Source organism: Polistes fuscatus, unplaced genomic scaffold, assembly GCF_010416935.1.
Source record: "Polistes fuscatus isolate 324 unplaced genomic scaffold, CU_Pfus_HIC Scaffold4, whole genome shotgun sequence".
Taxonomy (NCBI): domain Eukaryota; kingdom Metazoa; phylum Arthropoda; class Insecta; order Hymenoptera; family Vespidae; genus Polistes; species Polistes fuscatus.
Window position 1 is genome coordinate 215,361 of NW_025113118.1, and position 27,782 is coordinate 243,142.

At 27.2% G+C, this 27,782-nt stretch overlaps 9 protein-coding genes across 18 annotated transcripts in view; 4 read left to right on the forward strand and 5 right to left on the reverse strand.

Moving 5' to 3' along the window:
* Positions 1-2,207, reverse strand: part of LOC122521268 — a 33,127-nt gene extending 30,920 nt beyond the window's left edge. The window contains exon 1 of one of the 2 annotated variants that reach the window (XM_043641853.1): positions 2,129-2,207. The gene's annotated coding sequence lies outside the window, so the exon portion shown is untranslated. The remainder of the gene's footprint in view (positions 1-2,128) is intronic. The other variant, XM_043641851.1, reaches the window with a different exon arrangement.
* A 135-nt stretch (positions 2,208-2,342) lies between these two features.
* Positions 2,343-8,459, reverse strand: LOC122521265. Of its 6 annotated transcripts, none has more exons than XR_006304713.1 (8): positions 8,219-8,459; positions 5,366-5,828; positions 4,898-5,244; positions 4,569-4,816; positions 4,317-4,485; positions 3,982-4,115; positions 2,564-2,802; positions 2,343-2,416 (listed from the first exon to the last, which is right to left on the reverse strand). XR_006304713.1 is itself a non-coding variant. In XM_043641845.1 (7 exons), the coding sequence occupies exons 1-7, from the start codon at positions 8,302-8,304 to the stop codon at positions 2,768-2,770; spliced, it is 1,482 nt and encodes a 493-aa protein (XP_043497780.1). In that variant the 5' UTR covers positions 8,305-8,459; the 3' UTR covers positions 2,343-2,767. The 6 variants fall into 6 exon arrangements, 4 of the variants coding, with proteins under 4 accessions (XP_043497780.1, XP_043497778.1, XP_043497781.1 ...); XR_006304712.1 differs by having other exon boundaries at positions 2,539-2,802; XM_043641845.1 differs by having other exon boundaries at positions 2,343-2,802.
* On the forward strand, positions 7,233-7,957 carry LOC122521269. Its single transcript, XM_043641854.1, has 3 exons — positions 7,233-7,411; positions 7,538-7,657; positions 7,770-7,957. Exons 1-3 carry the CDS (start codon positions 7,264-7,266, stop codon positions 7,907-7,909), a joined length of 408 nt encoding a protein of 135 aa, XP_043497789.1. The 5' UTR covers positions 7,233-7,263; the 3' UTR covers positions 7,910-7,957.
* Positions 8,460-8,466: 7 nt separating the features above from the next.
* Positions 8,467-10,427, forward strand: LOC122521264 (bifunctional coenzyme A synthase). Its single transcript, XM_043641842.1, has 5 exons — positions 8,467-9,065; positions 9,143-9,486; positions 9,552-9,806; positions 9,894-10,076; positions 10,176-10,427. Exons 1-5 carry the CDS (start codon positions 8,480-8,482, stop codon positions 10,377-10,379), a joined length of 1,572 nt encoding a protein of 523 aa, XP_043497777.1. The 5' UTR covers positions 8,467-8,479; the 3' UTR covers positions 10,380-10,427.
* A 12-nt stretch (positions 10,428-10,439) lies between these two features.
* LOC122521267 (intraflagellar transport protein 22 homolog) lies at positions 10,440-11,667 on the reverse strand. Of its 2 annotated transcripts, none has more exons than XM_043641849.1 (4): positions 11,411-11,667; positions 11,098-11,267; positions 10,822-11,021; positions 10,440-10,748 (listed from the first exon to the last, which is right to left on the reverse strand). In XM_043641849.1, exons 1-4 carry the CDS (start codon positions 11,447-11,449, stop codon positions 10,579-10,581), a joined length of 579 nt encoding a protein of 192 aa, XP_043497784.1. In that variant the 5' UTR covers positions 11,450-11,667; the 3' UTR covers positions 10,440-10,578. The 2 variants fall into 2 exon arrangements, with proteins under 2 accessions (XP_043497784.1, XP_043497783.1); XM_043641848.1 differs by having other exon boundaries at positions 10,441-10,748; positions 11,098-11,224.
* A 618-nt stretch (positions 11,668-12,285) lies between these two features.
* On the reverse strand, positions 12,286-15,804 carry LOC122521272 (serine/threonine-protein kinase pakD-like). The gene is made up of 6 exons (XM_043641859.1): positions 15,580-15,804; positions 15,065-15,114; positions 13,672-14,242; positions 13,256-13,425; positions 12,618-13,176; positions 12,286-12,511 (listed from the first exon to the last, which is right to left on the reverse strand). Exons 1-6 carry the CDS (start codon positions 15,617-15,619, stop codon positions 12,393-12,395), a joined length of 1,509 nt encoding a protein of 502 aa, XP_043497794.1. The 5' UTR covers positions 15,620-15,804; the 3' UTR covers positions 12,286-12,392.
* A 712-nt stretch (positions 15,805-16,516) lies between these two features.
* Positions 16,517-19,442, reverse strand: LOC122521271 (WW domain-binding protein 11). Its single transcript, XM_043641858.1, has 7 exons — positions 19,243-19,442; positions 19,027-19,152; positions 18,852-18,949; positions 18,553-18,724; positions 18,225-18,478; positions 17,586-18,120; positions 16,517-17,485 (listed from the first exon to the last, which is right to left on the reverse strand). Exons 1-7 carry the CDS (start codon positions 19,304-19,306, stop codon positions 17,043-17,045), a joined length of 1,692 nt encoding a protein of 563 aa, XP_043497793.1. The 5' UTR covers positions 19,307-19,442; the 3' UTR covers positions 16,517-17,042.
* A 110-nt stretch (positions 19,443-19,552) lies between these two features.
* On the forward strand, positions 19,553-24,782 carry LOC122521270 (MATH and LRR domain-containing protein PFE0570w-like). 3 transcript variants are annotated; one of them, XM_043641857.1, is made up of 8 exons: positions 19,553-19,696; positions 20,107-20,297; positions 20,372-20,545; positions 20,611-20,700; positions 20,776-20,812; positions 20,885-21,080; positions 21,194-21,279; positions 21,364-24,782. In XM_043641857.1, the coding sequence occupies exons 2-8, from the start codon at positions 20,111-20,113 to the stop codon at positions 24,122-24,124; spliced, it is 3,531 nt and encodes a 1,176-aa protein (XP_043497792.1). In that variant the 5' UTR covers positions 19,553-19,696; positions 20,107-20,110; the 3' UTR covers positions 24,125-24,782. The 3 variants fall into 3 exon arrangements, with proteins under 3 accessions (XP_043497792.1, XP_043497790.1, XP_043497791.1); XM_043641855.1 differs by having other exon boundaries at positions 19,555-19,696; positions 20,611-20,812; XM_043641856.1 differs by lacking the exon at positions 19,553-19,696 and adding an exon at positions 19,846-19,992 and having other exon boundaries at positions 20,611-20,812.
* Positions 24,783-24,818: 36 nt separating this feature from the next.
* Positions 24,819-27,782, forward strand: part of LOC122521273 (UPF0489 protein C5orf22 homolog) — a 443,816-nt gene continuing 440,852 nt past the window's right edge. Inside the window, exons 1-3 of the mRNA XM_043641860.1 lie at positions 24,819-25,129; positions 25,630-25,775; positions 27,304-27,453. Coding sequence (XP_043497795.1) covers positions 25,070-25,129; positions 25,630-25,775; positions 27,304-27,453 — 356 coding nt within the window. The 5' untranslated portion in view covers positions 24,819-25,069. The remainder of the gene's footprint in view (positions 25,130-25,629; positions 25,776-27,303; positions 27,454-27,782) is intronic.

Genomic DNA, 27,782 nt, shown 5'->3' on the forward strand with positions numbered 1-27,782 from the left:
CATTGTATTCGACCATTTCGATCGACTGACAAATTATTTCACAATCAGAAGAAAATTAACATTGAATTCTAACGAGGATACAAACAGAAATTTTTGAACGACTATTATATATGTCGAATCACAAAGATAAATAATAAATAATCTTCGAAAGCACATTAATTCGATTAAAATTATTTTACTTTCCTTTTTTTTACAGTTAGTAAAAAATATTATCTTATTTATAAAACTTTCGATTACTTTTACGCTCGAATTAATTGGATCTATAATTTATTTTATTCTACGCATAAATGAATCTATGGATTATTTTGATCGAATTATAACAATCGCGTATGAGTTTTACTCGATTACCACGATTATTTTTAATTGAATATTAAATATTTTCGATAAACCGATCGTTTGACAAATATCAACGATTATATGTGTGTTTATTAATAAATTATTGTTAATCTTTTTTGATTTTTTTTATAAATAAAAACAAATGATCTGTAGAAACTTTTTCAAAGATAATTAAATAAATAGATATAAAAACAATAGACTAAAGTTGACGATCCTATCGAGGCGGTTAATCTGGCTACGTTTATCTAATCGCCATAGATCGTGCGGTGGTACAATAATTGCACAATTGGCAGCAGATTTTGCTGGAAATGTAGGGTAGTGTAATTCGTATCGAGAACTGATTCTCAGCAACATAATCACATCGAGCCAAATTAGTAGTGGTTTATGCTTTAATACGAATGCCGAACACGACTCGGTTCACTGGATAAATAATCACCTACTGCGTAATTACTGTCCGGTTTTATATCTCTGCGTATCATCAATAATTTACCAATTTCTAACGTACCATAATAAATTGTAATAATCGATAAAATGCCATGAAATTATTTGGAATTTTTTTTTAAAAGATACAACACACACATACATGCAAATACATAGTAAAACAAATCCTAATCGATAAATAAGCTTCATAAATAAACTTTATAAGATTATTAACAAAGTTATAAGTTAGTCCGCGCGTCTCGTTTTCAATCTCTCTTACTTAAACGTGTTTTTCTGTTCATCTGAAAATATCTAATATCACATTTCGTGAGCAACACGCTGCGCATTGTGAGCCATTACATCTTTGATTAGTGCCTCCACATGAAATCACAATTGCGAAGAACTCCAGAATCCTCAAAGAAGTCGACGCATTCCTCGCCAATCCCCTAATTGCATCTTATCGCATTCAATTAGCTAGGAGAAAATAAATCTCATGGCTAAGAGAAAAGAGTGTAACAATTTTGAAAAAGAAAGAGGATTAGAACTCTTTTCCTTTTCTTCTTCATTGTTACATCAAAGAAACATTACTTCATAATCTTTTATTTAATTTTTTTAACTAATAACTTATTTCGTTTATACATGAGAGAAAAAACTCATTCGTGATTTAAAAGGTAACATTATTATTTCATCGAATTCCACGTTGTTATAATTCGCTATTTTTATGAAACAAAGCATACTACATTCCTTTTAAGATAACATTTAAAGTTCTTTCAGATATTGCAAATGTAGAAAAAAAAGCTTAAGTTCTCGTAAAATCCCTTTAACCCTTTGCTCCCGTAAGGTCGTTAAACTCGTCGAAATCTTGGAACGTTTACTGACTCTAAGTAAATATGCTTTCTACGATCTCACCTCGGATAGGAAGAATAACTCTATGCACACATCCTCTATTCATTCACATAGAAAAGACGTTTCACGTTTGTTGATGAATCATTCCCCGACATCTATTCAATATTAATGGATCATTACGAAAAAAAAAAAGTTACTTTCTTTTAAAAAGAACTTTTTTCATTTAAAGCTCGACTCACGTAAAAACTTGGCAATAATAAGAACACTATCGAACCAGTATAACATTTTAGATGATATAAAACGAAATAGTTTTAGTACTTTCAAAAGTTAATATTTTTATTCTTGCCTTTAATGACTATAATGACGGCAAAATATTAAGAATTCTGTAAATGCATAAACAAATTCGATAATAGCTATATACAATATGTATACAAATAATTACATTTTGATGAACATAAAAATTACCTTACTTTGAGTAGTAACAAAAAATATACATATATATTTTTAATAAAATTTTTAAGATTACCGATCGCTGTACAGACACCAACGATCCTTGTTAATGTTCCCAAATGCGTGTCAGTTGATCTAACGTAAGTCGACATACCGTCTTCACGGTTATTTTCGCTTGTATGGTTCACACGTGTCACCATAAAAAAACAACGCGATTAAACAATATAGTTGTAATATCCAAAAGAGAGCGTACTCCTTCAAAAATTCGAACTTGTATTTTTTCGTAATTGTATCACGTACCGCCGATCCGTTACTACGTGATTCGAATCAAAAGGTTAGGAATCACTAAGATGGAACCCAAGCACTGAAAAATGAAACTTTTAATAAATAAAAAGACTTGATGATTTCTACAAAAAATCATAAACGATAATAATTAATAAAATATATAACAATGATATACGCGTAAACAATAATTATCATTTATACAATCAAATATTGTATATTATTTGACTTGTAAAACGAGACCGGAAGACGCATGGAATATTCGTCCAATGTAAACGGACGTGATTTATCGGCGCGAAATATAAACGCTTGAAATGACGCAACAGCTTCTCTATTCGAAAGTTCGTGTACAACTGAGAGGGTAAGCCCATCCAGTAAGATTGTCACAGCATCCCCATGCCGAAATCCACACCTGCGCACTTGGTACTCACTTTTACTCCATCTCTCCGTACATGATTTTATTTGCATCTGCGTAGAGATTGTGTTAAATTAATAATGCAATTTTCAATTAATTGAAAATAAATTTACCAGTATTAATTTAGTGATAATTATTTTTTCATGTAGTTTTATAGCATTATATATATACTTTGTACGACTTTTATGATATTCAAGAAGATAATCATTCGCATAAAATTTAATTGCTTTTTATTCTAATTTATTTGATCATAGATTTCGTATTTTTTAATGTATCAAAATGATAATATTATAATTATCATTTTCCTATTTATTTTTCAAAAGACATTTTATATAACAATGTATATATACATTTATAAATATCATAAATAACAGATTCTAAGAAAAAAAATTACACATTTACCAAAAAGTAAGCAATAATCATACATTGAAATACTTCATCTATTTACAATATACGTGTTTTTACGTACAACAATGTGCAATTATAAAAATATATTTAATTACTCACAAAAACATGTATATTACATATCTATATAATTAATAGACATCGAGTGAGGTAGACATCGTTACGATACAGTTAATTAATGAACAACAGTATTTAAAATACACATATACTACATATATAATATCAATAAAAATATTATTTTATACTATTATGTTAAAAACATTAAATATTATAAATAGTTCTATGTTACCCATTATACTACATTTTATATTGTATTCAAGATAAAATAAAAAGTGTGCACACCTTGTATAATATAATAATGTTATAAAATAATTTTAATATTAACAAAAAAAATTCATATTAAAAAGAATTCCTAATTCTTATAAGGATACATAATGTGATATGCGCATCATATTATACAATAAAATATTCTTGCATTGTGAGAATATCTAATTAATTATTTAAATGAAATTATATAAATAGAATTTTAATAAATCTTCTTCAATTTTATGGTCCCATAGTTAAACTCTTCAGATATTGATAAAGCTACATATATATAATATCTTACGAATCTTATTATATATATAAAACTAAACATTTCGAAATAATAGAAGCATATTTTATAATTCACATTATAAGCAATATATACTATCAACCGTATATTAAATATTATTTTTTATTTTTGAGTAAAAAATTCTTTTTCCTACTTAAAATGTTTCTAGGACTGTAATCCCAATTACTTGTAAATAAAGCTGATTTTGGAGCTTGTCCTGTAGTAATATGCTTACCTTGAATTTCTAGAATATCATTATTTTTATCGCGTATAATTTTTGCAGTAGAGGGCATTATTGCATGTGAAATAGGACTTAAAGGTTTTACACTGCGCTGTAACACAACTGGTGATTCAGCCAATGACAATGATCTATAATAAATAATAATAATAATAATAATAATAATAATAATAATAATAATAATAATAATAATAATAATAATAATAATATTTTGTTATTTATATTAAATATTAAATAAAATATTAAATTATATATATAAAATAATATTAATATTTAATATTATTTTAATTAATTATTATTATTATATTATGCGATGCAATTCATTAATATACCTATTTTTGCTGCTGGGAAGCCTTGAAGTATCTATAGGAGCAAGTCTAAGATTTTTCGGCCACACAGCTGGAGATACAGGGGTTTGCCAAGCAGAATGATTATTCGGCATTCTAATACTGTTTGACTTCCATAATGGTTTAACGTTAGAAAATGAATTTCTAGCAGATCCTATAACAAGATATTATCGTATATTATAATCTACTATTATCGTATATTTTATAATACTCTACATTAAAATCATTTATTTTCACCTTGAGAAGTTGAGATTTCTAAAGCTTGTTCCATGAATCTAATGGGAATAGTTTTTAAAGTAGAAAAACTTTCTCTAGTTGATACAGCAAAAGGCACAGGGCTAACAACAATCTTTTCATTGAAAACAGTACCGAGTTTATTTCTGTTTTGTTGTGGAGTATATAGTCTTTCCCTTTCATCATTTACATCATTTTCCACTTTTTGTAAACCTTTTATTTTACTCGCAGAAATGGAATGTTTTTTTCTCCTGTTAATATAAATTTATTTAAATACAATACATATAAACATATAAATTGTGTCATAAATATTTGTATTTATTTAAATATACCTTTGAGGGAAACGTTTACTCCTTGTAATAGTTTCAGATTTTGATTTGTCCAAACTACTCAGATCATGTTGTTTCACATTATAGAAATCCGAAGAATCATCTTCAAAATCTTCACGATACAAAATTTGATCACCCGATCTAGTAGATTTAGAACTTTTTGTAAATGTTCTATTCCTACACATAGATGCAGGAGTAATTTTTAATACTTTATCTAGTTTACTATCTAATGTGTCCATATCATCGTTTTTATTTGGAAATAATTGAGAATTTATGTATTCCGAGATAATATTAAATACTTCTTCTTTTGATTGTTTATATTGCTGATTTTTTAAAGATTCATTGGTATTCTGTAAACAATTGTCTTCAAAATAACATTTTCATTTAGAATAATACTTTAATTTAAGAAGAAATATGAGATTCTAAATATATTATTGTTAGAAATATAAACACACACATATATATGCATACCTTTGCTGCCTGATCAATAGATAGTTTTAGACTATCACTATAATCGAACGGTTTATGTACTTCTCTATTATCTGTGCTACAATCTGCAGATTTACTAATATTTTCATCAAGTAATCCTTTTCCAATAACTCTCAGATGTGGTATTTGTATTTTCCATTGCATACATTCTTCAAAAACTTCATTATTGGACAAATTATCAGTTTCATTATAAAGAACCCTTTCAATTGCATCCCATTGTTGAAGTAATTTCTCAGTTGCAACATTTTCCATTTCCTCAGGCCATGACATAGACGTTGAGATACTAGCTCGATCCGAACTTGTTGGACTAGTAATTCTCTTAGAAAATTCTTTTCTTTGTAAGTCTGGTAATGGTGTTCCACGTAACTCATGTTCATAAGATTCATCGTCTCGTAGTCTTAATAAATGTTGAGGTGCTTTTATCTTCTGTGTTGTTGAACTAAACCTATAAATAAAAAGTATATTCTTTTTATCTTTTTAAATCAATTGAAAGCAACACTTTAACAGATTAATATTAATTATTTTACAATTATATATTATAAGTTGTAAAAAATTAATTTATAAAATTATTATATCAATAAATTTAATTTATACATTCGCACTAATTAAAATTCTTGAAATCTAAAGCACAAACGTACACATTCCGTTTAATTGTCTTTTTATGCATTTCATGCTTCCCAAATTATGGCACAAATCATTAAAAATTATTATAGAGATTGTAATAGAAAGTCCTTGACAAAGGTATAATCACGAATCTTGTATAAGAATCACTGTTGCTATTGATTATTTTACTAATAGCCAAGTAGGTAATTTAAAACATTTCAATGACACCAAAGTATTCCCAAGTTCTTAATTAAATGATACATCCCTTTAAAATATTATAAATCATGTAATTGTATTATAATACAATCAATCTCTTATTGAAACTTTTATAATCATTATTTCAAAATTTTACGCGCAATAATATGCACATATGATTGGAATACATCGATCACGATTGGTCAAAAATATATAACAGTTAACGCTGATTGGTTAATATTTAGAATAAAAATAAATGATATGATTAATCATATCATTTAATATTACGTTTTTACTAAATCGTATTTATATTTAATAAATTCTACATATTTCACGTATATATCTGTTTAATAAATAATAAAAAGTCTTATTAAGATAATAATTATAATTACTTAATTGTTATTGATTATCAAGTCTTAACCAATTACAAGCTTTGTTACAAATAGATTAAATTTTAAAACATGACCAATCAAATAACAGAACTTAAAGATTTAAAAAGATTTAAAAATATAAAAATATATGTACTAAAAAAGCATAAAATAATAATATAATAATAATTTAATACATTAAAATATATTTCTTCAATAAAGATCTAAAAACTAATAATATTGAATTAAAATCATGGATATAAATAAAATACAAATAGCAATAGTTTTACTCATTATTGTTATCAGTTTTTATATGCATAAATGCATTAAAAGTATGCATTCCATAAAGACGTAAATGAAAAGTCTTAGTACTAAATGTATTTAATTTCATATAAATTTTTTACTATTTTATTTTTAAAACAATATTTTAAATGGTTCTGTAGGAAAATATTATATATCAAAACCTGTTATTATGCCTTCTGAAAAACCCGAAAAGAAACACTTCTTTAATCAATATACACTAAATCAAACAATTGTTGATTCAATGAGTCATAGAAAAATATTGTTACAATTACATGAAGCAGCCGATGTATATATATATATATATATATATATATAAGTTTTATTTAAAGAATTTAAGAATTATTTTAAACTTTTTATTACCTTCTAATACTAATAATAGATTTATATTAATGTTATTATTAGAAATGCTATATGAAAGCATATGCACTTAGGTGTATTTATTTAATTAGTTACTGTCCCTATTTAATTAATATTCCACATGAACCTAACGGATATACACCATTTCACAAAGTGTGCTTTCATGGAAATACTTGTTTGATCGAATATATGCTTGCGAAAGGTAAATTTTACAATATTAGATATATATTAAAATGGGTATTTGGTAATTGTATTTAACATCAAGAGAGAGAGAGAGAGAGAGAGAGAGAGAGAGAGAGAATTAATGAAAAATTTATATTATATATAGGTGCTAATCCTTTTCTTACAACTTGTACCGGTGAAAATGCTATTTGTATGGCATTACACTTTTTCCTTAATAATCCTAGCAATAATGATTTTACTTGCTTAAATATTCTTTGTGAAATAGGTTTGTAGAAAATTATAAATAATTCATATTTACAATTTATGTGCAATTACAGTTTTATATATTTTATTATAAATTAAATCTAATTTCTTTTATTGTTTTTTTTTTATCACAGGTTGTTATTTAGATATATCAAATGTACACTATGATATTTTTATGAATGCAGCTTTAAATAATCATAACAAGCTTTTAGCAAAATGGATTTTATTGAATAGTAGAACAACGAAACTCTCAAGAAGTTATTCAAATCTATGAAATTTCATATACTGTATAATTTACAGTAACAATCAATTAAATGAAATATATAATTTGATAATTTACACAGTGAATTATTAATTTGTTTTTATTATTTGATGTTTTAATTTTTCATTTAATGATATGAAATACAATAATTTCACAATTTGTTGTAAACTCAATTAATTCATAATTTCTAATTTAGAATAAATTACTTACATAAATGTTATATGTAATCTATTTAATGATGAAGTGCCAAAGTCCACTAACAATAAGTAGATGTAATAAAAATTTACATTATGTATTTATACAAGTCATTTAAAAACTAACCTCTTTGTATGGTTGTTTATATTAGTCACAGTCATAGTATATACATATGTATATATCTTACATATGACCTCAGTCGATTGTTTCATTTATCTAATCATAACGCGAGAATAACTTTCGAATTCTAAATACATTCCTTTCAATTAGTTAAATTTGTAGTATATTTTAAATAATCGCCATATTCAACTTTAAACAAGCATTATTTTAAATATAATCTTTTTCTGGTGTAATTCTATTAAAGAAAGGTTAGATTTATATTTAAATATGTTAAATACTGGTCTGTTAATTTTAACTAATCCCAATAGGATTTCGCTGTTATTAACATTTGTTAATAAACATATTTTAAAGACATTATATATTCAATACTTGCCAGAACAACATTTATTTCCACCAGAAAATTGTACTCTTAAATTACATAAATTACCTTATTATGCAGAAACCGTTGCTAATATTTATAAAGTAGCTTCTCAAATGTGTTATAGACTAGATATACGAATCTTATTATCACGTTTAAAAGATCCTACTTTTGCTGTTATAAATACAAAAAATCCGGTGGAAATAGTCATTTTTGATAAAATTATTAACTCTAAGACAATTGATATTTTTATACAAAACTGTATTGTTAATGTATCACGTGAATGCAATTATTTAACATTTGCTGCTAAAAAGGAAGATGAAACACATAGCAACGTTGGTCAATGTACAAGTATACAGAAAATGTATAAAAGTGTTGTTTTGGGTGGTACATTTGATCGTTTACATAATGGACATAAAATCTTTTTAAGTGAAGCTGTTTTATATTCTGAAGAGAAACTTACAGTTGGCATAACGGATACAAACATGTTAACTGGTTAGAAATTTTACTATTAAGGTAATGTTTTCAGTTATATTTAGTCATGACTAACAACCAACTAACAATGATTTTAGGAAAATTGCTGTGGGAGTTAATAGAACCATGTTCTAAAAGAATATCGAAAGTAAAAGAGTTTTTAGAAGATGTAGATCCATTGGTTTCGTATGATATTGTTCCCATTAATGATATGTATGGTCCAACTAAAAAGGACCCTACCATGGAAATGTTAGTAGTTAGTGAAGAAACTAAACGAGGTGGAGATAAAGTTAATTCTTTGCGGTTACAGAAAAATTTAAATGAACTGGTTATTCATGAAGTAAAATTATTATTTGATGAAAATCGTAAGGAACGCGAAGAAAGTAAAATTAGTTCTAGTAATCAAAGAATGAGATTACTTGGTACAAGATTAGGAAATGTTGTATGTATTTACTTGATACTAGACTTCTTTATTTGTTTTTATTAATATTATTAATAATTTTTCAGATAAACGAAAATAAAACACTTAAACCTTATATTATTGGATTAGTTGGTGGTATAGCAAGTGGCAAATCATCAGTTGCTGAGGAATTAGTAAAACTTGGTGCTGGATTTGTGAATTGTGATAAAATTGCACATGAATTGTATCTTCCTAAAACCAAAGGTTTTGAAATAGTTGTTTCACAATTTGGTAGAAAAATAGTTGATGCAAATGGCTTTATTAATAGAAAAGTGCTTGGAAATATTGTATTTAACGATAAGGTAAATTTATATATATAATTTGTGCGATGACAAGTCTCTATTCCTATTATTTTGTTTAATTATTTGATAATTTTTTGTTACATTTAGAAAGAATTAGATAAACTAAATAAATCAATGTGGCCTATAATTTTGGAAAAGGCTAAAGAGAAGATACAACATTTATATAGTGAAGGATATAATATAATTTTAATGGAAGCAGCAGTTTTGATACAAGCTAATTGGCAGAATGAATGTCATGAAATTTGGACTTGCATTATTCCACCAGAAGAGGTTTGTTCAATATTATATATATATATATATATGTATGTATATTATTAATAATAAACATATGTGTCTTATTGAAAAATGATAAATATATTAAATGTATAGGCCATTAAAAGAATTGTAAGAAGAAATGATTTATCAGAGGATGAAGCAGAAAAAAGAATAAAAATGCAACCAAGTAATGTAGATCTAATTAAAGAAGCTAATGTTGTTTTTTGTACATTGTGGGATTATGATTTTACAAAAGAACAAGTACAAAATGCATGGGATGAATTAACAGATTATATATCACCATATGTAAGCTATTAATATAGCGACGTTTTGAACAATAAAAAGGGGGATAATATATATGTTTAATTTTAGTTTCTAAATTTATTCTTTTCTTTTTAACTCTTATTTTTTTTCTTATACACAAATTTTTCACATGCTGAAAATAAAATTTAACTACATTATAGATTTTGTTACGATATATTTACGTATATTATATTTTACTAAATTAATATAATAATTATTTAACAAATAAAATGTTATTTGTTAATATCGTTTTTTCTTCTTGATCCACATGGTCTTGCATTTTAGTCATGAGTGAGCTTAAAAATGAACGAAAGTCGGCCTGTAATTTATTACCACTTTCTTCTATGTCACATCTAACATGTGATACTTTGGGAAACGCGGATGCTATATAAATAAATAAATTATCTTTTTTTTCAAATTACAATTAGTCATTAATTTGTCTTATTTTTTCACTTACAAATTGATTTTGATAATTCTGATTGAGTTTTATCTGGATCGTAACAAAATATTACACACATGTCAGGACCTAATTTAGTTTGCGTAACAAAATAATCATAGAAGTCCTGCATTTCTTTTAAACAATTTTGTTTTCTTCTACTATATATTAACATCACACCATGTAAATCTTTCTTTATAGCGGGCCAACAAGTTTTAAATCTGTAATATGAATAAATCAGAAGAATACATAATCTAATAATACATTTAAAACATACTGTATGTCTAACTTACATACTTATAATCACCACTGCAATCCCATATTTCAATATCTTTTGAAACAGTTTTATTATTTACTATAATTCCTTGTGCTTCTGCTTCCAATATTCTTACACCATATGTTGGATGATAATAGTTAGGAATTTCTGAAGCATCAGCAAGAAAATTTGATATTGTGGTTTTACCACTCTAAAAAATATTATTTTTTTTTTAAATAATTAAAGAACGATTTATATTTAAATGTATGCTATTTTGTTATTTAAAATTATTAAATCAAAAAGATTTATTTAAGTATTCATATTTATTAACATTATTAATTCGTTAAATCTTACCTCCAATGGTCCAATTACAACTAACTTTAAAGCTTGCATAATTATTTATATTTTCCACCACAATACAATTTTTAATTTTTCTATATTGCTGTATCATGTCCCTGAAGACAATTTTTGTGTACTACTCTGTTTCCATGGTAACCATTCACAATGTCGAAATTAAAATATATGCTTAATTGTACAACAAAGTGAGTAAGCATATTTATATAAAATCATAATTATTTTAATTAGAAATAATACCATATATAACCATTATTATGTATATATTATATACATATATAAATATATATTATATTATAATTTATTACAGGTAAGTATCGTAATAATATGTTTAATACTAGTTATTAATTTATTTATAAATAAAGTGTGGATTTATAGTATATTTATATTATAAAGTATTTAATAAAAATAAATTTTAAGTCATATAGAACAAATACATGTAACAATAAATTACATTCACAAACCTTATGAATAAAAATATAAACAAAATGTATGCTTTCTTCTGAATATGCAGTTATAGAATCGTTATATTAATCGTTATATATCGGCAAAATGTCGAAAATTGTTTGAGTGGTATGTTTTTTTACCTTAAAAGATTTTCCGAATATTTGATAAGACATAAGTGCAAATACAATATATTTATCTAAAACTGTTTCATTTCTTTTACAATTTGTGTTATATTATACATAGTTGGATGAGAATTATTACCTTCTAAAATATGTTTTTTGTTTTTCATATAGCTTATAGATTATTACAAAATATTTCTGAATCTATACATTCATAAATATAAATAATTTAACTTTACACATGTGTGTGTGTGTGTGTGTGTGTGCGATTATTTTCATCATTTCTGTATAATAATCTAATAATTATAATTTGTAGCATATATTGTAAACATTTATTTGGACAAAGAAAATAAAAGAAGAGCAATGGCGGTACATATATTGAAGAAATATATTGTAATTAATGTGTAAACATTACTTCACGCACTCTTAACATCATCTGAACGATCAACTTTAATTTCTTCAGGATAGTTTAATCCATATAAAGATAATAATGCTGCTTTTGCTGCTATTTTTTTAGCATCCTTCTTATTTCTTGCTGCAATGGAAGAAATATATATTCTAAGTACATATTTATAAATAAATTTGACATGACATATAAAATCGGTTACTTTGTATTTATTAAATTTATTATTTTTACATACCTGAACCAGAATAGCTGATACCATCAATTTCTACAGCTAATGTAAACATTATAGTAGGTGGATTTCCAAGACGGCTTACTTCTACATATGTTAATCCTGGTTTCATTTGATTTAATAACATGACAGGATGTATAGTGGCTGCATTTGGTGGAAGTTCCTTTTGAACAGTAACTTTATTTGCACTAGCAATTATTTTCTTTGATCCTTTTAGCGGAGAAGGCAATCCTGGTCTTGGTACTGGTACTGATGTTCCTTGATTATGCCATTCCAGAAAAAGTTTATAAAGTGCAAAACTTGCTAATGAGCTCCATGGAACTTCTTCGCTTTCATCAACATTAGCATCCACTGCCATTTGTCCATCTTCTGTATTCTCATCTTTTGTAGACAATGTATGTTCTAAAGATTGACTTGCTTGTCCATCTGTTTCAGCATCCATACGTGCTTTCATACTAGCTGCTGTCATTTTTTCAAGTAATAATGCTTTTAAAGCATTTTCAGCAGCATTTTGACGTGCAAGTGGTTTAGATAATCCTTGACCAACATATGTTTTTCCATCAAGCTACCAATTATATATATAATATTTATTCAGAACAAATATATAAAATAAATATTCATTATGAACAATTCACGTTTTTTACCTCTGCATGAACAAGATAAAGAGCATTTGGCAAAGTTCCTTGCGTTTCAGGAAATGTAAATTGCACTCCAGCTTTCATTTCATTAAGAACCATAATAGCATTTTTTGGCTGAAGAGTTTTTCTTAAACGTTGATTTAATCGAAGACGTTTCAATTTTTTGTTTACCTTAACTATAAATACAATTTTATTAGTGAATAGAGAAAAGGATAAAATATAATATTAATTAGCAGTATATAGTTTTTAACTTTATCAGTACACTGATTCACATTGTTGTTTGAGTGGCTTAGCTCAAGGAGTAAATGACCGAGCAAAAGCTAAACATCTTCAAATTTGCGCAGCATTTGTCATCATATTGATATAATAAAATATACAACATTCTACAGGAAATATTACATATGTACACACATAATACTTACATCCAGGTACTTTACGTCTCCATCTTGGTTCTAATGGATCAGAATCTGCATTTTCAGCTTTGACATCAACATTTGCATCAATGGTACTATTGCCAACTGTATCTGAGATAATCAATGATGACACACTTTTAGATGTAGAAGCAGATTGTTGAGAAGTGCCAGATATGTTGTGTACAATAAGACTAGTACTCGATCCCTGTTTAAGTATCGGTTTTAGGCGCTGTGGTGTTTGCGTATTAGATGATGGTAGTTGTGAAGGTGGTTGCTGCTGCTGCTGCTGCATATGCTGTTGTTGCTGTACATGCTGCTGCTGCTGCTGCTGCTGTTGTTGTTGTTGCTGCTGTTGCATATGTTGCTGCTGCTGTTGTTGCATATGCTGCTGTTGCTGGATATGTTGCTGTTGGTGCTGCATTAATTGAGATTTCAATTGTTGTCTTGTCATATTAGTTTGTTGTATCTGTACTTGTTGCTGAGTTTTAAACGGTTGTGAAGTTTGCATATTTCCTTGTTTGTAAATAGCTTGTTGATTTCCAATTGGTTGTGGAAACTGATAATTCCCTTGCTGACTAAACTGTAAAATATAGGGTGGGTCGCCGCTACACAAGGAACCTCTACGGTTGTGCTATCCCACCAAGGTCTAGCATCGCATATGTACTTAAAAGCAATCTATTGCTACCCCCATAGCTCTTACCTGCCAAGTTACCTTTGACCATAGCCAATGTTTCCTTACTCATGACTCAGCTAAGTTAAAATATATTGGTTATTATAAAGTAATTTAAAAAGTAATATTAAAAATAATAATGTATAATTGTAAGTAGTGATGTATGTGATAAATTATAATCTATCTTTCAGAATATATTCTATGTATGTTATATGATACAAAAAAAATATAAAAAGAAGAAAATCTACATTAAGAGTTTAAGGAGTACTGTTTAAATAAAAAATATATAAAATATATAAATCATAGCTTATTATTGATGATTTAATGATGTTAAAACAATTCAATTTGCTCAGACATGAGTTCAGTACAAATTATTAAGACAACGGCCTATGGCCTATGACAGGCTATGCTATGTGGGTAACAGACGATCTAGCCCCTGGCCGACCGCACTTCCTCGGTATTGTTGTATAGCTACTAGTACCTGCGTTGCAGGAGAGGGGAAAGTAGGGACCACTAATTAGTACATGCAAATGGATACAACTTTGGAAACAACAAATGGTACATTTTAATACATCTATATATGTGAAAATTTAAATATATTGCATATTTTGTGTTATATTTGGGATATTCTATTTAATTTTGATATAGTAAAAGATTTGGTATTAATAAAACTTTTATGCCCATAAATAATGTAATATAAAAGTATATATTAATAAATAAGAGGAAACTTACAGAATTTTGATTCTGGAAAGGAGCCTGATTATTAGGATTTTGTGTTCTTGCTGTAACATATGTATAAATATACTTTTATTGTGTTTTATAAGAAACGTTATATAGTAGGAATAATACAATTTATGTTTTTTAAATCAAAATAAATCGTATGATCAAATTATTGTGTCATCTAGGAAAATATATTGTTTTTCAGCAATAATATTTAATAAATAAGTATGAGATCTTTATGTAAACCAACAAGTCATTCTAGGTAATCATAACTAAGTTTTACGAATAAAAGAAAAGAAAAAAAAGAAGAGAAAGAGAAAAATACAAATAATATTAAAAAAAAGAGAAGGATATAATCAATAATATTGATCTTTTATTATAATGGATTTCAATATGTATTAATAAATATTTGTTTCTGTTTATAAATAATCATATGTATATATACAAATTTATTTGTTATTAACGTTTTTATATATCTTAAATATAAAAATAAATTTTTGTTACTTTTTGTGTGTGTGTGTTCTTACCGCTGGGATAGCCCTGATTTAGTCTGTTTCTTGTAAACATTTTTATCTTCTTAATAAAATAGTAGAATTGTCTTAAATGTTATTAATTATTAAACTTTTAACACTCCAATAACTATGGTATCATTTAGTACTTTTTAAATATATATAAAACAATGTAATTTTTTCGTTAAATGTTACAGTGATATTCAGCACGCCTGCCACTTAATCATGAACAAGGAAATGACGCTATGAAGTCACCCCTACCACTTTTGAGAATAGGAAATATGAATTTTGAACAATGCGCATGTGCGAAATGTGAAACTAAATGTTACAATATTTAAACATTTCAATATTTAGGCATTTGCAAGGATTTATATCGTGAATTTCCTCGATCGTAATTTCGTCCGATTTTAGTAATTAAAGGACTACTTGAAAAATAAAGATTTTTTTACATGTGATGATTATTTGATATTTTCTTAGAGTTATTAGATGTAGTAATTAATTCGGTGCCTTTTAAAAAAATTTAATATTTATTTATAAAGTAATTATACATCTGTCATTCTTTAAAACAGTTTCCGTTATTTTTGATAACTTTGGTCTACCCTTCAGATAATTAACGAATTCAGTAACGAAAAAAAAAAGGTGATTTTGAGGCAATGAGTTTAATATCAAGGCACCGAATAAATTTCTACATCTACTAATTTGTACACCATAATTTCTACTCCATTCTACACCATAATTTCTACTCCATTCTACACCATTTCTACACCATAAATTTGTGAAGAGAATAATATTTTTTTTTAAATATCAGAGTTAGTCAAAGTTATCATCTCATGTAAATAACATTTATTTTTCAAATGAGCTTTTGATCACTTAAATCGAATAAAAGAATTTATTAAGGGTATGAAGTCCTTGCCAACATCTAAAAAAAGATGTCAATTAAATAAAAGAAGTGTTATAGATCGTATTTTCTTTTTATTTCTCTTATGAAATAATCTATGTAATAATTTGATGTTTTAGGTATTTTCAATTTATTCGCGTTGAAGACACAAGGAACACAACACATTTAATTATAAAAAGTACTTTTAGTTTCCTGTAAACACATCGCAAGCGATATATTAGGTAAATAATTATAAAATCATTTGAATATTTAAAGTTGTTTTTGTTAATAAAAAGTTGCATTAATATTTTTATTTTACAACTTATACGTCATAAAATTGTTTTTCTAGCTGTAGAATAATATTGGGACAAAATATTATAAATCAATTGAAAAATAATTTAAATATCTGCATTTTAAAATATCACAACGTATGGTATTCCTAAAAAAAAACTCTTATACATTTATACAATAAAAGTGCCATACATATGGTGCAAAATGCAATTCATAATTACAGAATTTATATAAAGCTATGTAATGTTTTTATATAATACAAAAATTCTCTATGTATCATCTTAGTCATAGTACTAATATTAATTTTTTTTGCTCATAGTAAACCCTCCATTTCTTGCATAAACTGCATATATGCATCATCTTTTGTTTTAGGTTGTGTTGTCCGAAGTGGTTGAGTTTCTGGTAATCTTTCTGACAGTCTAGATATGTTGCTTGGTTTTCTTTTATCATCTCGTTTTACTCGCAACGATGTTGGCAAAAATCTTGTAACATCTGCAGCTAAATTTCGAATTTGAGGCTTCGCTTCAATAGTTGTTGTATTCTTCCCATCTTTATCCTTTCTGTTAATTAATTGAGGAGCAGCAGATAGTACATTAGGAGTCTTAGATTGTGATCCTGTTCCTGATTGTGTTTGCATCTGAGCGTTTCCTATATTTGAAATATTAGATAAACTAGGCATTTGCATCTGTGGTGGTGGCATTCTAGGCATACTCGGTGGACCAGGTCGTAACATTCTAGGCAATCCAGGTGGAGGGCCTGTACCAAATATTTTGTATATAATTAATTTATTAATAATGAAATTATATACGATTATTTGTAATTAAATTGAACATATAATATAATAATTATGTATTACCAGGTGGAAGACGAAGTCCGATACGAGGTGGTGGTGGTGGAGGCATTCGAAGATGTAATGGTGGAGGTGGTGGCCTGTATAGAAGTGGAGGTGGTGGAAGATTCATATGAGGTAAATTATGTTGCTGTGTGTGTTGTGTGTGAGAATGAGATGTATGTTGATTATGTCCTGAAGAATGCTCAGATGCTCCTGGAGGCTCCAGTTCTTCATCTTCTGCTTTGTTGTTAGATTTATTATTGGATTTAGAATTAGGTTCATTTTCTGCTTCAAGCAATGATAAACGAGCATTTAAGTCTTGAGCACGTTCAGTTTCTCGCTTTTTATGAACAACTTCCATTTCACGCATAAATTGATCGATATCTTGACCTGCCATGGCCAACATTTTTTGTTGCAAGCTAGTTGGTTTAACCTTTGCCATTTCTCTATCTTTATCTTTATCTTTCTCCAAATCTTTTTCTTTATCAGAATCTTGTTTGTTATCATCTCTATCATCCGCAAAACGTATTGTTCTTGATTTTGCTGGTGCATCTTTATTCTATATATTGTATATATAAAAGTCACAAAATTAATCAAGTCTATAATCAAGAAATTAATTGAAAAATATTAACTTATTGTAATAATAAATATATAGTATTATACCTTTTCTGTAACATCTTCATCATCGCTTGAAAGATCAGGCGGTGGAAAAGGTGGAACACCTGGTGGTTCTTTATTTGGCGCCATTGTAGGTATTGTTGGAGCTGTGGCATATGCACTAGTTTTTTTTAAAATACTTGGCGGTATTGGTATATTCATAAGTGGATGATGTTGTGGTATATAATGTGGATGTGGTGGATACATATGTGCAGGAGGTTGTGGCATGTCTGGTAATGGAATTTGTGATGTTAACGAGCCTGAAATAATGTTTGTAACGTTAAGAAAATTTCTATAATGTAAAATAAAAAATAAAATAAAATTTGCTTCGAACCTGGATAAATTCGAGATATATCACTAGCTGCAGATGGTAATGGAATTTCATCAACCTGTACTTGCTGTGCATGTCTTACAGCTTCAAAATATGACACTAAATCTATTCTTCTACGTTCATATTGTATTAATTGTTCTTTTAATTCCGTCCACTTTTCTTGATCATCTTTTGCCTATAAAAAAAGTAAATGTACTATAAAGATATAATAATTATAAATCAATTTCTACGGCCATTAAAAATCTCATATTTTCAACTTACCAATTTAAACTATAAAATATATATAATAATTTTATACTTACATACATTTTTAAAACACGGTCTAAGGTTTCCTTAAGTTTTTTTCGTTTGTCTTTTAAAACTTTTTCATTTAAAGGTGGTGGCTGCATAACATTGTATTCTAAGAGGATAATAAATATTCATATTATCTCACTATTTTAGAAAGTTTATTATTGCTAATTATTGCTTAATACTAACCCATTTGATCTATTTTTTCCATTTCTTCAATTATTTGAGTAGGATCTTTGCCTTTCAAAACAGCAGCTCGTACCAATTGTCTTTGTTTTTTATTTTTCTTCAATTCTTTTTTACGAGCTTCTTTACCTAAAATATACAAATATACAGAATCATCAATTTCCTTTGATTTAAAATAAAAATGTATTATTTATAAATTTGGTTATGAACAATACTAACGTGCTTGATCAGTGGGATTCATGTATTTACCACTTTTCGTGGTATTAATTGAACGGCGTCCCATTTTAATTATATTTGACAAATAAAAATAATGAAATATATATGCTTTTTTAATTTTAAGTCAACTTAATTGTAAAACAACGTAATTATTTATGTTCTGTTCAATCAACATGTCGCCATTATACCATCACTTTTGAATGTAGGTCCAAAAGAAAATGGTGCATTTACAAATGACTGTTTGAAATATAAGGTTATGTTTTCATCCATACTAATAAATTGTACTTTAATTTATGATTGGAAGATTTTGGATTGATGCATTCACTGGCGCAGGAGACGTTGAATTATGATTTAAAGATTTTAGATTGGTACATTCATTGGCGCACAGAGAATTTTCAATTTGATTCAGTTTTGTATTTTCAACTCGACATAATTGTGTACGGATATATAATCTTATGTACGTACCTTCTATGTATAAATATAATTCAGATAATTTTATATTAATTTAAATGACTAATATGTGATTGAATAATTAAATCAAATAATGTAAATATATGCGTATATAAATATATATATATATATATATATATATATATTATTAAAAGTTTGCGGCTTGTGACACAGGTTACAATGTTGAAATCGGTTATTAATAAACGAATGAATTATTTATGAATTTTAGAAGAAAGTGATATAATTACAATCTTTGTTTATAATATATTATTGGCTAATATTAATTATTTTTCAAATATTAATGTAATTTTTATTAAATAATCATATAAAATTGGTTCTAACCTTACAACTTAAGTTAATGTTTTATACATCATTTATTAGTATTTCATTGTATATATATTTTTTATGTTATTGCAGAAACATGTTGCATGCTATTGCTCATGATGTAACAAAGAAACCACGCACTAAAGATGTAAAAATACTGGAAGACGTAACTTTCTCTCAAATGGGGCTTTCTCCAAATATTTTGAATGGTTTATCTAATTGTGGTTTTCAAAGCCCATCACCTATACAACTCAAAGCAATACCATTGGGACGTTGTGGTTTTGGTACGTTTGTATAATAATAATCTAGTAATTGTCGTATTTGAGAAGTTAATATAATTTTTATATTATTATTGTAGATTTAATAGTGAAAGCAAAATCTGGAACTGGAAAGACATTAGTATTTAGTACTGTAGCTCTTGAAATGGTAAATGTTCAAATACCTTCTATACAAGTTTTAATATTAGCACCTACGCGGGAAATAGCTATCCAAATTTCGGAAGTTTTGTCATCTATAGGTTCTGAATTACAAGGTTAATATCTTTGTTTATTTACTTTATTTTGTTTCAATTCTAAATAAAATTACAAGTTTTTTCAGGATTAAAAGTTGAATCTTTTATTGGAGGAATGATTCTGGATGGTGATAAACAAAAACTTCGGGAATGTCACATAGCAGTTGGTGCTCCAGGTAGAGTCAAACATTTGATAGAGAAAGGATTACTTAAAACTGACTATATCAGATTGTTTGTTCTTGATGAAGCAGATAAATTAATGGAAAACAGTTTTCAAAGAGATATCAAGTAGGTAGAATATTGTTACTTTATTGTATATGTTGAACACAGCTTTTATTCTTATGAATTTTATAATTTCAGTTACATATTTTCTAAATTACCATCTAGTAAACAAGTTATAGCATCAAGTGCAACTTATTTAGGAGATTTAGAATCTTTTCTTCAAATATATATGTCTTCACCAGTCTTAACATCTCCAGATAATGATGGACTAATTCTTTTTGGTTTAAAACAATTTGTTTCTGTCGTTCCCTCACATCCAAATGCTATGAAACAGGTGACTATAAATTGTTATTTCTAATTTAATATTTGTCTACACTACTGTTATATAATTATTTAGTAATATTTTTTTTTATAAAAGATTCTAAGAATTTTTGTTTGTTTATTCAGGTCCAGATAAAAGTAAAAGAGCTGGTCAAGATTTTTAATAACATTCCATTTAAACAATGTTTAGTATTTTCAAATTATCAATCACGGTATGTTTTACATTTTCTGATTATAATAGATCCGATTTAAGGACTATATAATATTAATAAATCTTTTTTTTACAAAATTTCCAGAGCACAATCTGTCTGTAATAATATTAATTCACTGGGTTTTACTGCTACTTACATAGGAGGAAATCAAGATATGATTAAGCGACAACAGGCTATTAAAAAATTAAAAACATTGATGTGTAGGATAATGGTAACAACTGATTTAACTGCTAGAGGTATTGATGTTGAAAATGTAAATTTAGTTGTCAATCTTGATATACCTGGAGACGCAGCTACATATTTACATAGAATTGGAAGAAGTGGTCGTTATGGATCTCATGGAGTTTCTATAACAATTATTTCAGAAAGTGAATTACAGTCTTTAAAGAATATACTAAGAAATATTGGGGGAAATAATTTTTCCATTGCTAAACTTCCTGTAAAATATCCATATGATATTTGGAGTTGTGATTATGCAATATTCGATAAAATTTTTGCCCATGATACAGATGAAGAAAAAATTGACAATAGTATACTTGATTCAAACAATGGTTTGATTTTTACATGTAACGAAAAATCTCAGAGTAACAAAGAATTTTTGCAGAATAGTAGCAATAATTCAGATAATATGAAGTTATCTTTCAATGAAAGCGATATATTAAATGAGGTTATAATTAATAGTTCAGTAAGTGAAAATAATAAGTCTATTGAACATATGTCTACACCACAATCAGAAGACAATACATTAACTGACTCAGTATTTGCACAACAGATAAAAAAAAAGAACGAACATGAATATTCTTTGAAGAATAAAATGGAAAATGAATTACCAAATATTGATACTTCGTGTATTAAAACATCACCCCCCCAAGAAAATGTATACACATTTAAATTAATAAATAATGTCTATAATCTATCTGAATTACAGAAACTTAACGAAGATTTTGAATTTAAAGTTGATTTATCTAATGTTGAGCAAGATAAATTATTAAATAATAGTGATAATAAAATAATGGAATATTTGAAATTTACACTTAATAAGAAATATATTACAAATATGACTACTCAGACAAATAATAAAATTAACACTGAAATTAGTATTAGTGACAATAATTTGTTATTTGAAAATGAGGAAAAACAAGTCCATTTCACAGAAAAGAAAAATGCTTTATGTACCGAGTTATTATTACCAGAAAATACAGAAGACATTGATGTTCCTTTTATTAAAGAATTATTGAACTATTTGCAAATACATGCAGAAGGTTTACAAAAACAAACTAAACCTGATATAGTACATAACGGTGATGACGACAATGATCCTATATTAAATATAGCCTCAGAATGGAATAAACAACTTATTTTTGAAATTTATTTATTAGACAAAACAATGGAAAAAATGTCAGAATCTGTTTATAAAATTACAGGAAAAGAATATTGTTCAGCTTTAAAAACTTTTTTTCAAGTACAGAGGAAAGCTTTTCTTTGTATTTATCCTGAACTTCGTACTGATAAGGAAATTGATGATACTTATTTATATTCATCAAATGTAAATCTAAACTTACTGGATATGTATAAAGAAATAGAAGATTTTAAAAGTCGTTATAGAAAATCTGGACAAAAATTTGAAGCTTACTTTTCCTATCCGATAAAAGAACATACTTTTATGCCAAATTTAATGATATCGGATAAAGAAATTGAGAATTATCGTTATGCATTACAATATTTACAAAAACAACCAGATATTATAGTAAGAATTATGGAGTGGGTAAAACACGTTACTGTCTTTGATAGAGAGAGATGTGAATATAATAATTTTATTACAAAAATAAAAGAACAAAATGAAATATCTTTTGATGATCTATTTGTTTTTATAAAACAAGGGAATACAAATCAAAGAAAAGAAGTTAAATCAAATGAAGATTCTTCGTATCTCGCAATACATGAAAATAGTTGTATTCAATTAATAAATCATAATCATACGAACAGTTCTATATTAAATCCAATTCACAAACAAAAAGAAACTATAAAGAAACTTGATGAACAAATGAATGCTATGAATCTGCTAAATAAGTTAAATACAAATTCTAGCATAGAAGTCCATTCAGTTACACAGGATCAAAAATGTAATACTAATCTACAAGCAACGAATGAAAGTAATGAAACTGATTTTCTAGATAGATTATCGTTGAATGTTTGTAATGCACCAACTCCAATTGTATATAAGAAAACAAAATGTAATTATAGACAGAAGAAACACTCAACAAAAAAATCTACGAATTCAGAAAAAAACTTAAATTTTATACAAACTACTTTTGTCCCATTGGCAGAACCATACAGTGGACAAGTAGATGTGGAAACCATTAGTAGTCATAAAAAACTGGTGCATACTTCTGAAAACTTAATTTCTAAACAATTTTTATATACAAAACAAAATTCTAATATTAATGTACAATCTACGGTACCAATTTGCCATAGAAAACAATGCGAAGTTGATACAAAATCTGATGAAGTTTATTCTCACTGCAATGTTAATAAGTGGAATAGTTATGATTACAAACATAATACAGATCCTTGGATTCAATCTTGTTATTTTAATAACTATTATGTAGATAATAATTTTTCTTATAATTTAATTTATGATAGATTTCAAAAACAAACTTTTCCAAGTAATAATTATTACAAATCAAGAATTAGCCAAAATGGGTTAAATAATTCTGTTAAGTCTGATTATAAAGAAGAAATACATATTGAAGAATTTTTTAAATCTATTAGAAGCCAAACTAATAATTTACATTTACAAATTTATCAATCTCAGATGTTAGGGAAGTATATTGAAGATGAATAGCGATAATCAAATGATGCACTTATACATATAAATATAAATAGACGTACTTATAAACTAAATGTTACCTTATTTTTGGTCATGATTTCCAATGATTGATTTATAATCGATTCGTAATATATAATGATATGCGAAATGGTTGACGGTAAAAGGTCATGTGGTATGCATTTATAAGATGCATGTACTGTGTGCCATATGTAACCTTTTACCATCGATTCCGTACTACTTGATCTTACGTAATTCAATTGATCTTTCTCAATTGAATTTTGTGGAATTACAAATCGTATATATTTTTATTAAGTTAAAAGATTAATGTAAAAGATGTGTATTATAGCGTTTTAGGATAAGGAAGAATATTACGTTTATAGTTAGGTACATATAAAATATAAGAACTTCATAATACTTCCTGCAATAAAAGCTACCTTTTAATAATGATTAGATGGTTTAATATATATATTTAATACATTTATTATATTTAATATATATTTTAACGACATATTTTCAATACACACATTTCAAATAATGGATTAGGCAAGATTGTTACGTATATTTGTACATTTAAGTATGCCGGTTGTGAGTTTAAGCAGATCAGGTTTCTGAGGCATCTTTTCGACGTGGGGAGAATCTAAAGGGAGGTAGGAGGAAGAGTGAGATGGAAGAAGAGGAATGGAAAAAAAAGGCACCACCTTACGAAACTCGTCTCGTGAGAGAATTCAGGGTAGGAACCCGTTGCGTGCCTCCTTTATTCGCAAAATAATCGTTTGAGGCTCCCGCCTAGCACAACTTCAGTCGTTGACCACGTGCTTTCGCGTGAGGGAGTCTATGTAATCGTATTCGCGGGTGTGTCGTGTCGTATCAATCGGAAAACGTCGTATCGAGTTCTCTCTAACGTACGGGTAATTTTAGTCGTTAGTTGAAAATTATTAGTTTCTACTAGTATTCTTCAATATGTCTCATCTTAGATACTTTTCGAGTGTACCGATCCACATTGTAGAAAATCATGATGAGGTATGTATGATCTCTAAAAATGCTGTCGACGTCGTCGTCTCTATTCGTTCTGACTGATCCATCTCTTCTGTTTTGTTTACGTTTTGATTCGTTACTCTCAATCTTTCTGTCTTTCCTTTCTCTCGCCAGGGGCGCTTTAAGCTCGAGCCATTTACAAGCATCACGCATGCTCATTTATCAAACTATCGAAATTCGATATTATTTCGATAGTCGAATTTTCATTTTTATAAGTTGCAGTTCTTTTTAATCATTTTTAAGTTTTATAAACAAAATAATATGTATAATTATTTTTATAAGTTTATATAATATACTTTCGTTCATTTTAAATCCTATTTTTTTTTAAATGCGTGTATAACATAATTATAATATTATATAACATTAAATAATATGTTAAGTGATGCGTAAATATATGTGTATAAAAATTACTGTAAAGAATATATTTATCTGAAATTCTTTAATAGTTAATATAATTAAATAGCTTTTAATTATTCTTTTATTAGGCCTTACCATTCATTTATCGGTGCATGGGATCTAGACACCTTCCATTTAATGGAAATACTTTTATCCACCTTGATTCTCATCCAGACATGCTTATCCCAAAGTATATGTCAGCTGGAAATGTATGGGAAAAGGAAAAGCTATTTGCGTATGTATACTGATATTAATGATGATTAGATTGTAGTTTTTATTAATTAATATCAAATGTGTTTTTATTCTATAAGAATAATTTCAATTCTTAGTATTGTAACTAAGATAATATTTTTAAATTATTCAATATTAGTCCAGTCAATAAGGGCCAATTGCCGCGATTTCAGGAAAGAAGGTGAAAACTTGATAAAAAAAATAATTCCCCCACGAAGAATCGAACGTTAACGACCGATGCATGAAACGAAGACGTTACTACTTACGCTAGCGTACCACTTGATAATTGCTCAATTTTTTTCGTACAATTCTTAAGATTTCGAAGATGAATCAGAATGCATTACTGTTTTCTTATAACATAATAAAAATGAATTAAAATTATCTATAGACAAAAAATAAATTCCACGTTTTTAGAATATCCTTTCATATATATCTTGAATTAATTTTATGTGTGGATATAAAATTCTTCTTTTTCAAATATGTATTTAATTTGATATATAAATAAATTTTTGTGAGGCAAAGAATTTATATCAATTAATTATTCTAATTAATTTTATGGCGAGACACAAAATTAATTCATTATTTTTACTCTCCACTAAATAATAATAGTTCCTGTTAAAATGAATTATTTCTTTTTTTAACTCAAGGTTCATTATTTTTGACAATAAATAAAGAAACGGTGTGCCATAAGCATCAAGATTCGATTTAAAAATGCCGCGCTTATACGCGGATATATATAGATATACAGACCGCTTGACGCTCGATGGCCAAGACGTAAAATTCTTGCTACCGAAAGAAAAAATATAAAGAGAGAAATATCGGTTTTCTTTCTCACTCGCACTCGTATGCAGAACGCTCAACAATCGATGGCCAAGCAATAATACTCGTTATCGCCTAAACAAATAGAAAGGGAGAAATATCGGTTTGTTCTCTCACTCGCACTTTCATTCAAGACCGAGAGTCCCGAAGATTGCCGAAGATCCTTCGTTTGTGTATTAGTACACACGGACGCTCTCACGCATACTAGCTCGCTCGCGTGTAAAACGCGACGGAGGGATAAGCTTGCTTTCTCCCACTCTTACAATTTTTTTCCCATCTTCAATCTAATTTTATTCGCTTATTTTTGAAAATACGAAGATAACTCATAGAACATTTTTTTAGTATTTTTCAATTCTCTACAACTTTTGTTTGAAACTTTTTTCGATTAAATGTCTAGATTCTAAGATAAGGCTATATTTTACCCTTTTTTATCCTTTTTCTCAAAAACGGCACTTTCCACCTCAAAAAAATTAGCACAAAAATTAGCATTCGATTCAGCATCGTCTATTTACCCTTATATCAAGTTTCCACCTTCTTTCCTGAGATATGAAGGAAACGGCCCGCGTTGACTGGACTATATATTAAATTTAATATTGCAGTAATTGAAATTATTAAAATTCATTTTTTTTATAATCATTAAAATATAAAGAATATATATAATATAAATTAACCAATAAAATATATAAAAATACATTTATGTATTATCATCACAGGGATATTAGTATCGAAAACTGGATTATGCCAGCAGTGTATGCTGGTCACTTCAGATATTTGATCTGGGTAAAACCACCATGGGCAAAACAGTTATCTGATGGAGTATTGGAATTTTTCATCGGTAAACATAAAAGCAACGGTACTATAAGGTAAGTTTCTTTTTGTTTATTTAATTACTTTTATTTTTTATTTTTTATGTATACACACGTATACGCACGTGCGCACGTGCACATATATGTATATATAATACAATAAGTACAAACAAAGATTTGTTGCAAATGTATAATCATTATTACATTCAGTTTGTTCACGTTTACATACATATTACATTCCCACTGTTCAGCCAGTCGTTATAAAATCATTTTAATTCCATTTAAATACAAATACACATATAGTTAAATGTTAATGTTAGTCTATTTTGTAAATGTACTACGAATTTTAATTTCAACTTTATAATAGAGAAATATTTTACATATAA

Excerpts from the sequence above, each read along its gene's own strand:
- LOC122521269 (XM_043641854.1), top strand. The coding sequence starts at position 7,264 with ATGAAAGCATATGCACTTAGGTGTATTTATTTAATTAGTTACTGTCCC. Across the intron at positions 7,412-7,537 it reads CGAATATATGCTTGCGAAAG|GTGCTAATCCTTTTCTTACA; the intron begins GTAAATTTTACA and ends TATTATATATAG. Across the intron at positions 7,658-7,769 it reads AAATATTCTTTGTGAAATAG|GTTGTTATTTAGATATATCA; the intron begins GTTTGTAGAAAA and ends TTTTTATCACAG.
- LOC122521264 (XM_043641842.1), top strand. The coding sequence starts at position 8,480 with ATGTTAAATACTGGTCTGTTAATTTTAACTAATCCCAATAGGATTTCG. Across the intron at positions 9,807-9,893 it reads ATATTGTATTTAACGATAAG|AAAGAATTAGATAAACTAAA; the intron begins GTAAATTTATAT and ends TGTTACATTTAG. Across the intron at positions 10,077-10,175 it reads GCATTATTCCACCAGAAGAG|GCCATTAAAAGAATTGTAAG; the intron begins GTTTGTTCAATA and ends TTAAATGTATAG.
- LOC122521270 (XM_043641855.1), top strand. The coding sequence starts at position 20,111 with ATGTTGCATGCTATTGCTCATGATGTAACAAAGAAACCACGCACTAAA. Across the intron at positions 20,546-20,610 it reads TATAGGTTCTGAATTACAAG|GATTAAAAGTTGAATCTTTT; the intron begins GTTAATATCTTT and ends AAGTTTTTTCAG. Across the intron at positions 20,813-20,884 it reads AGTTTTCAAAGAGATATCAA|TTACATATTTTCTAAATTAC; the intron begins GTAGGTAGAATA and ends TTATAATTTCAG.
- LOC122521267 (XM_043641848.1), bottom strand. The coding sequence starts at position 11,507 with ATGATACAGCAATATAGAAAAATTAAAAATTGTATTGTGGTGGAAAAT. Across the intron at positions 11,225-11,410 it reads TTGTAATTGGACCATTGGAG|AAATTCCTAACTATTATCAT; the intron begins GTAAGATTTAAC and ends CTGATGCTTCAG. Across the intron at positions 11,022-11,097 it reads GATTGCAGTGGTGATTATAA|ATTTAAAACTTGTTGGCCCG; the intron begins GTATGTAAGTTA and ends TTCATATTACAG.
- LOC122521271 (XM_043641858.1), bottom strand. The coding sequence starts at position 19,306 with ATGGGACGCCGTTCAATTAATACCACGAAAAGTGGTAAATACATGAAT. Across the intron at positions 18,121-18,224 it reads ATGAAGATGTTACAGAAAAG|AATAAAGATGCACCAGCAAA; the intron begins GTATAATACTAT and ends TACAATATATAG. Across the intron at positions 17,486-17,585 it reads CGGACTTCGTCTTCCACCTG|GCCCTCCACCTGGATTGCCT; the intron begins GTAATACATAAT and ends TATTTGGTACAG.
- LOC122521265 (XM_043641843.1), bottom strand. The coding sequence starts at position 8,304 with ATGAAACAATCGACTGAGGTCATATGTAAGATATATACATATGTATAT. Across the intron at positions 5,245-5,365 it reads CTATTGATCAGGCAGCAAAG|AATACCAATGAATCTTTAAA; the intron begins GTATGCATATAT and ends AATTGTTTACAG. Across the intron at positions 4,817-4,897 it reads AGTAAACGTTTCCCTCAAAG|GAGAAAAAAACATTCCATTT; the intron begins GTATATTTAAAT and ends TTATATTAACAG.
- LOC122521272 (XM_043641859.1), bottom strand. The coding sequence starts at position 15,619 with ATGTTTACAAGAAACAGACTAAATCAGGGCTATCCCAGCG. Across the intron at positions 13,426-13,671 it reads GAGACGTAAAGTACCTGGAT|TTAAGGTAAACAAAAAATTG; the intron begins GTAAGTATTATG and ends TTGTATTTATAG. Across the intron at positions 13,177-13,255 it reads TTTATCTTGTTCATGCAGAG|CTTGATGGAAAAACATATGT; the intron begins GTAAAAAACGTG and ends TATAATTGGTAG.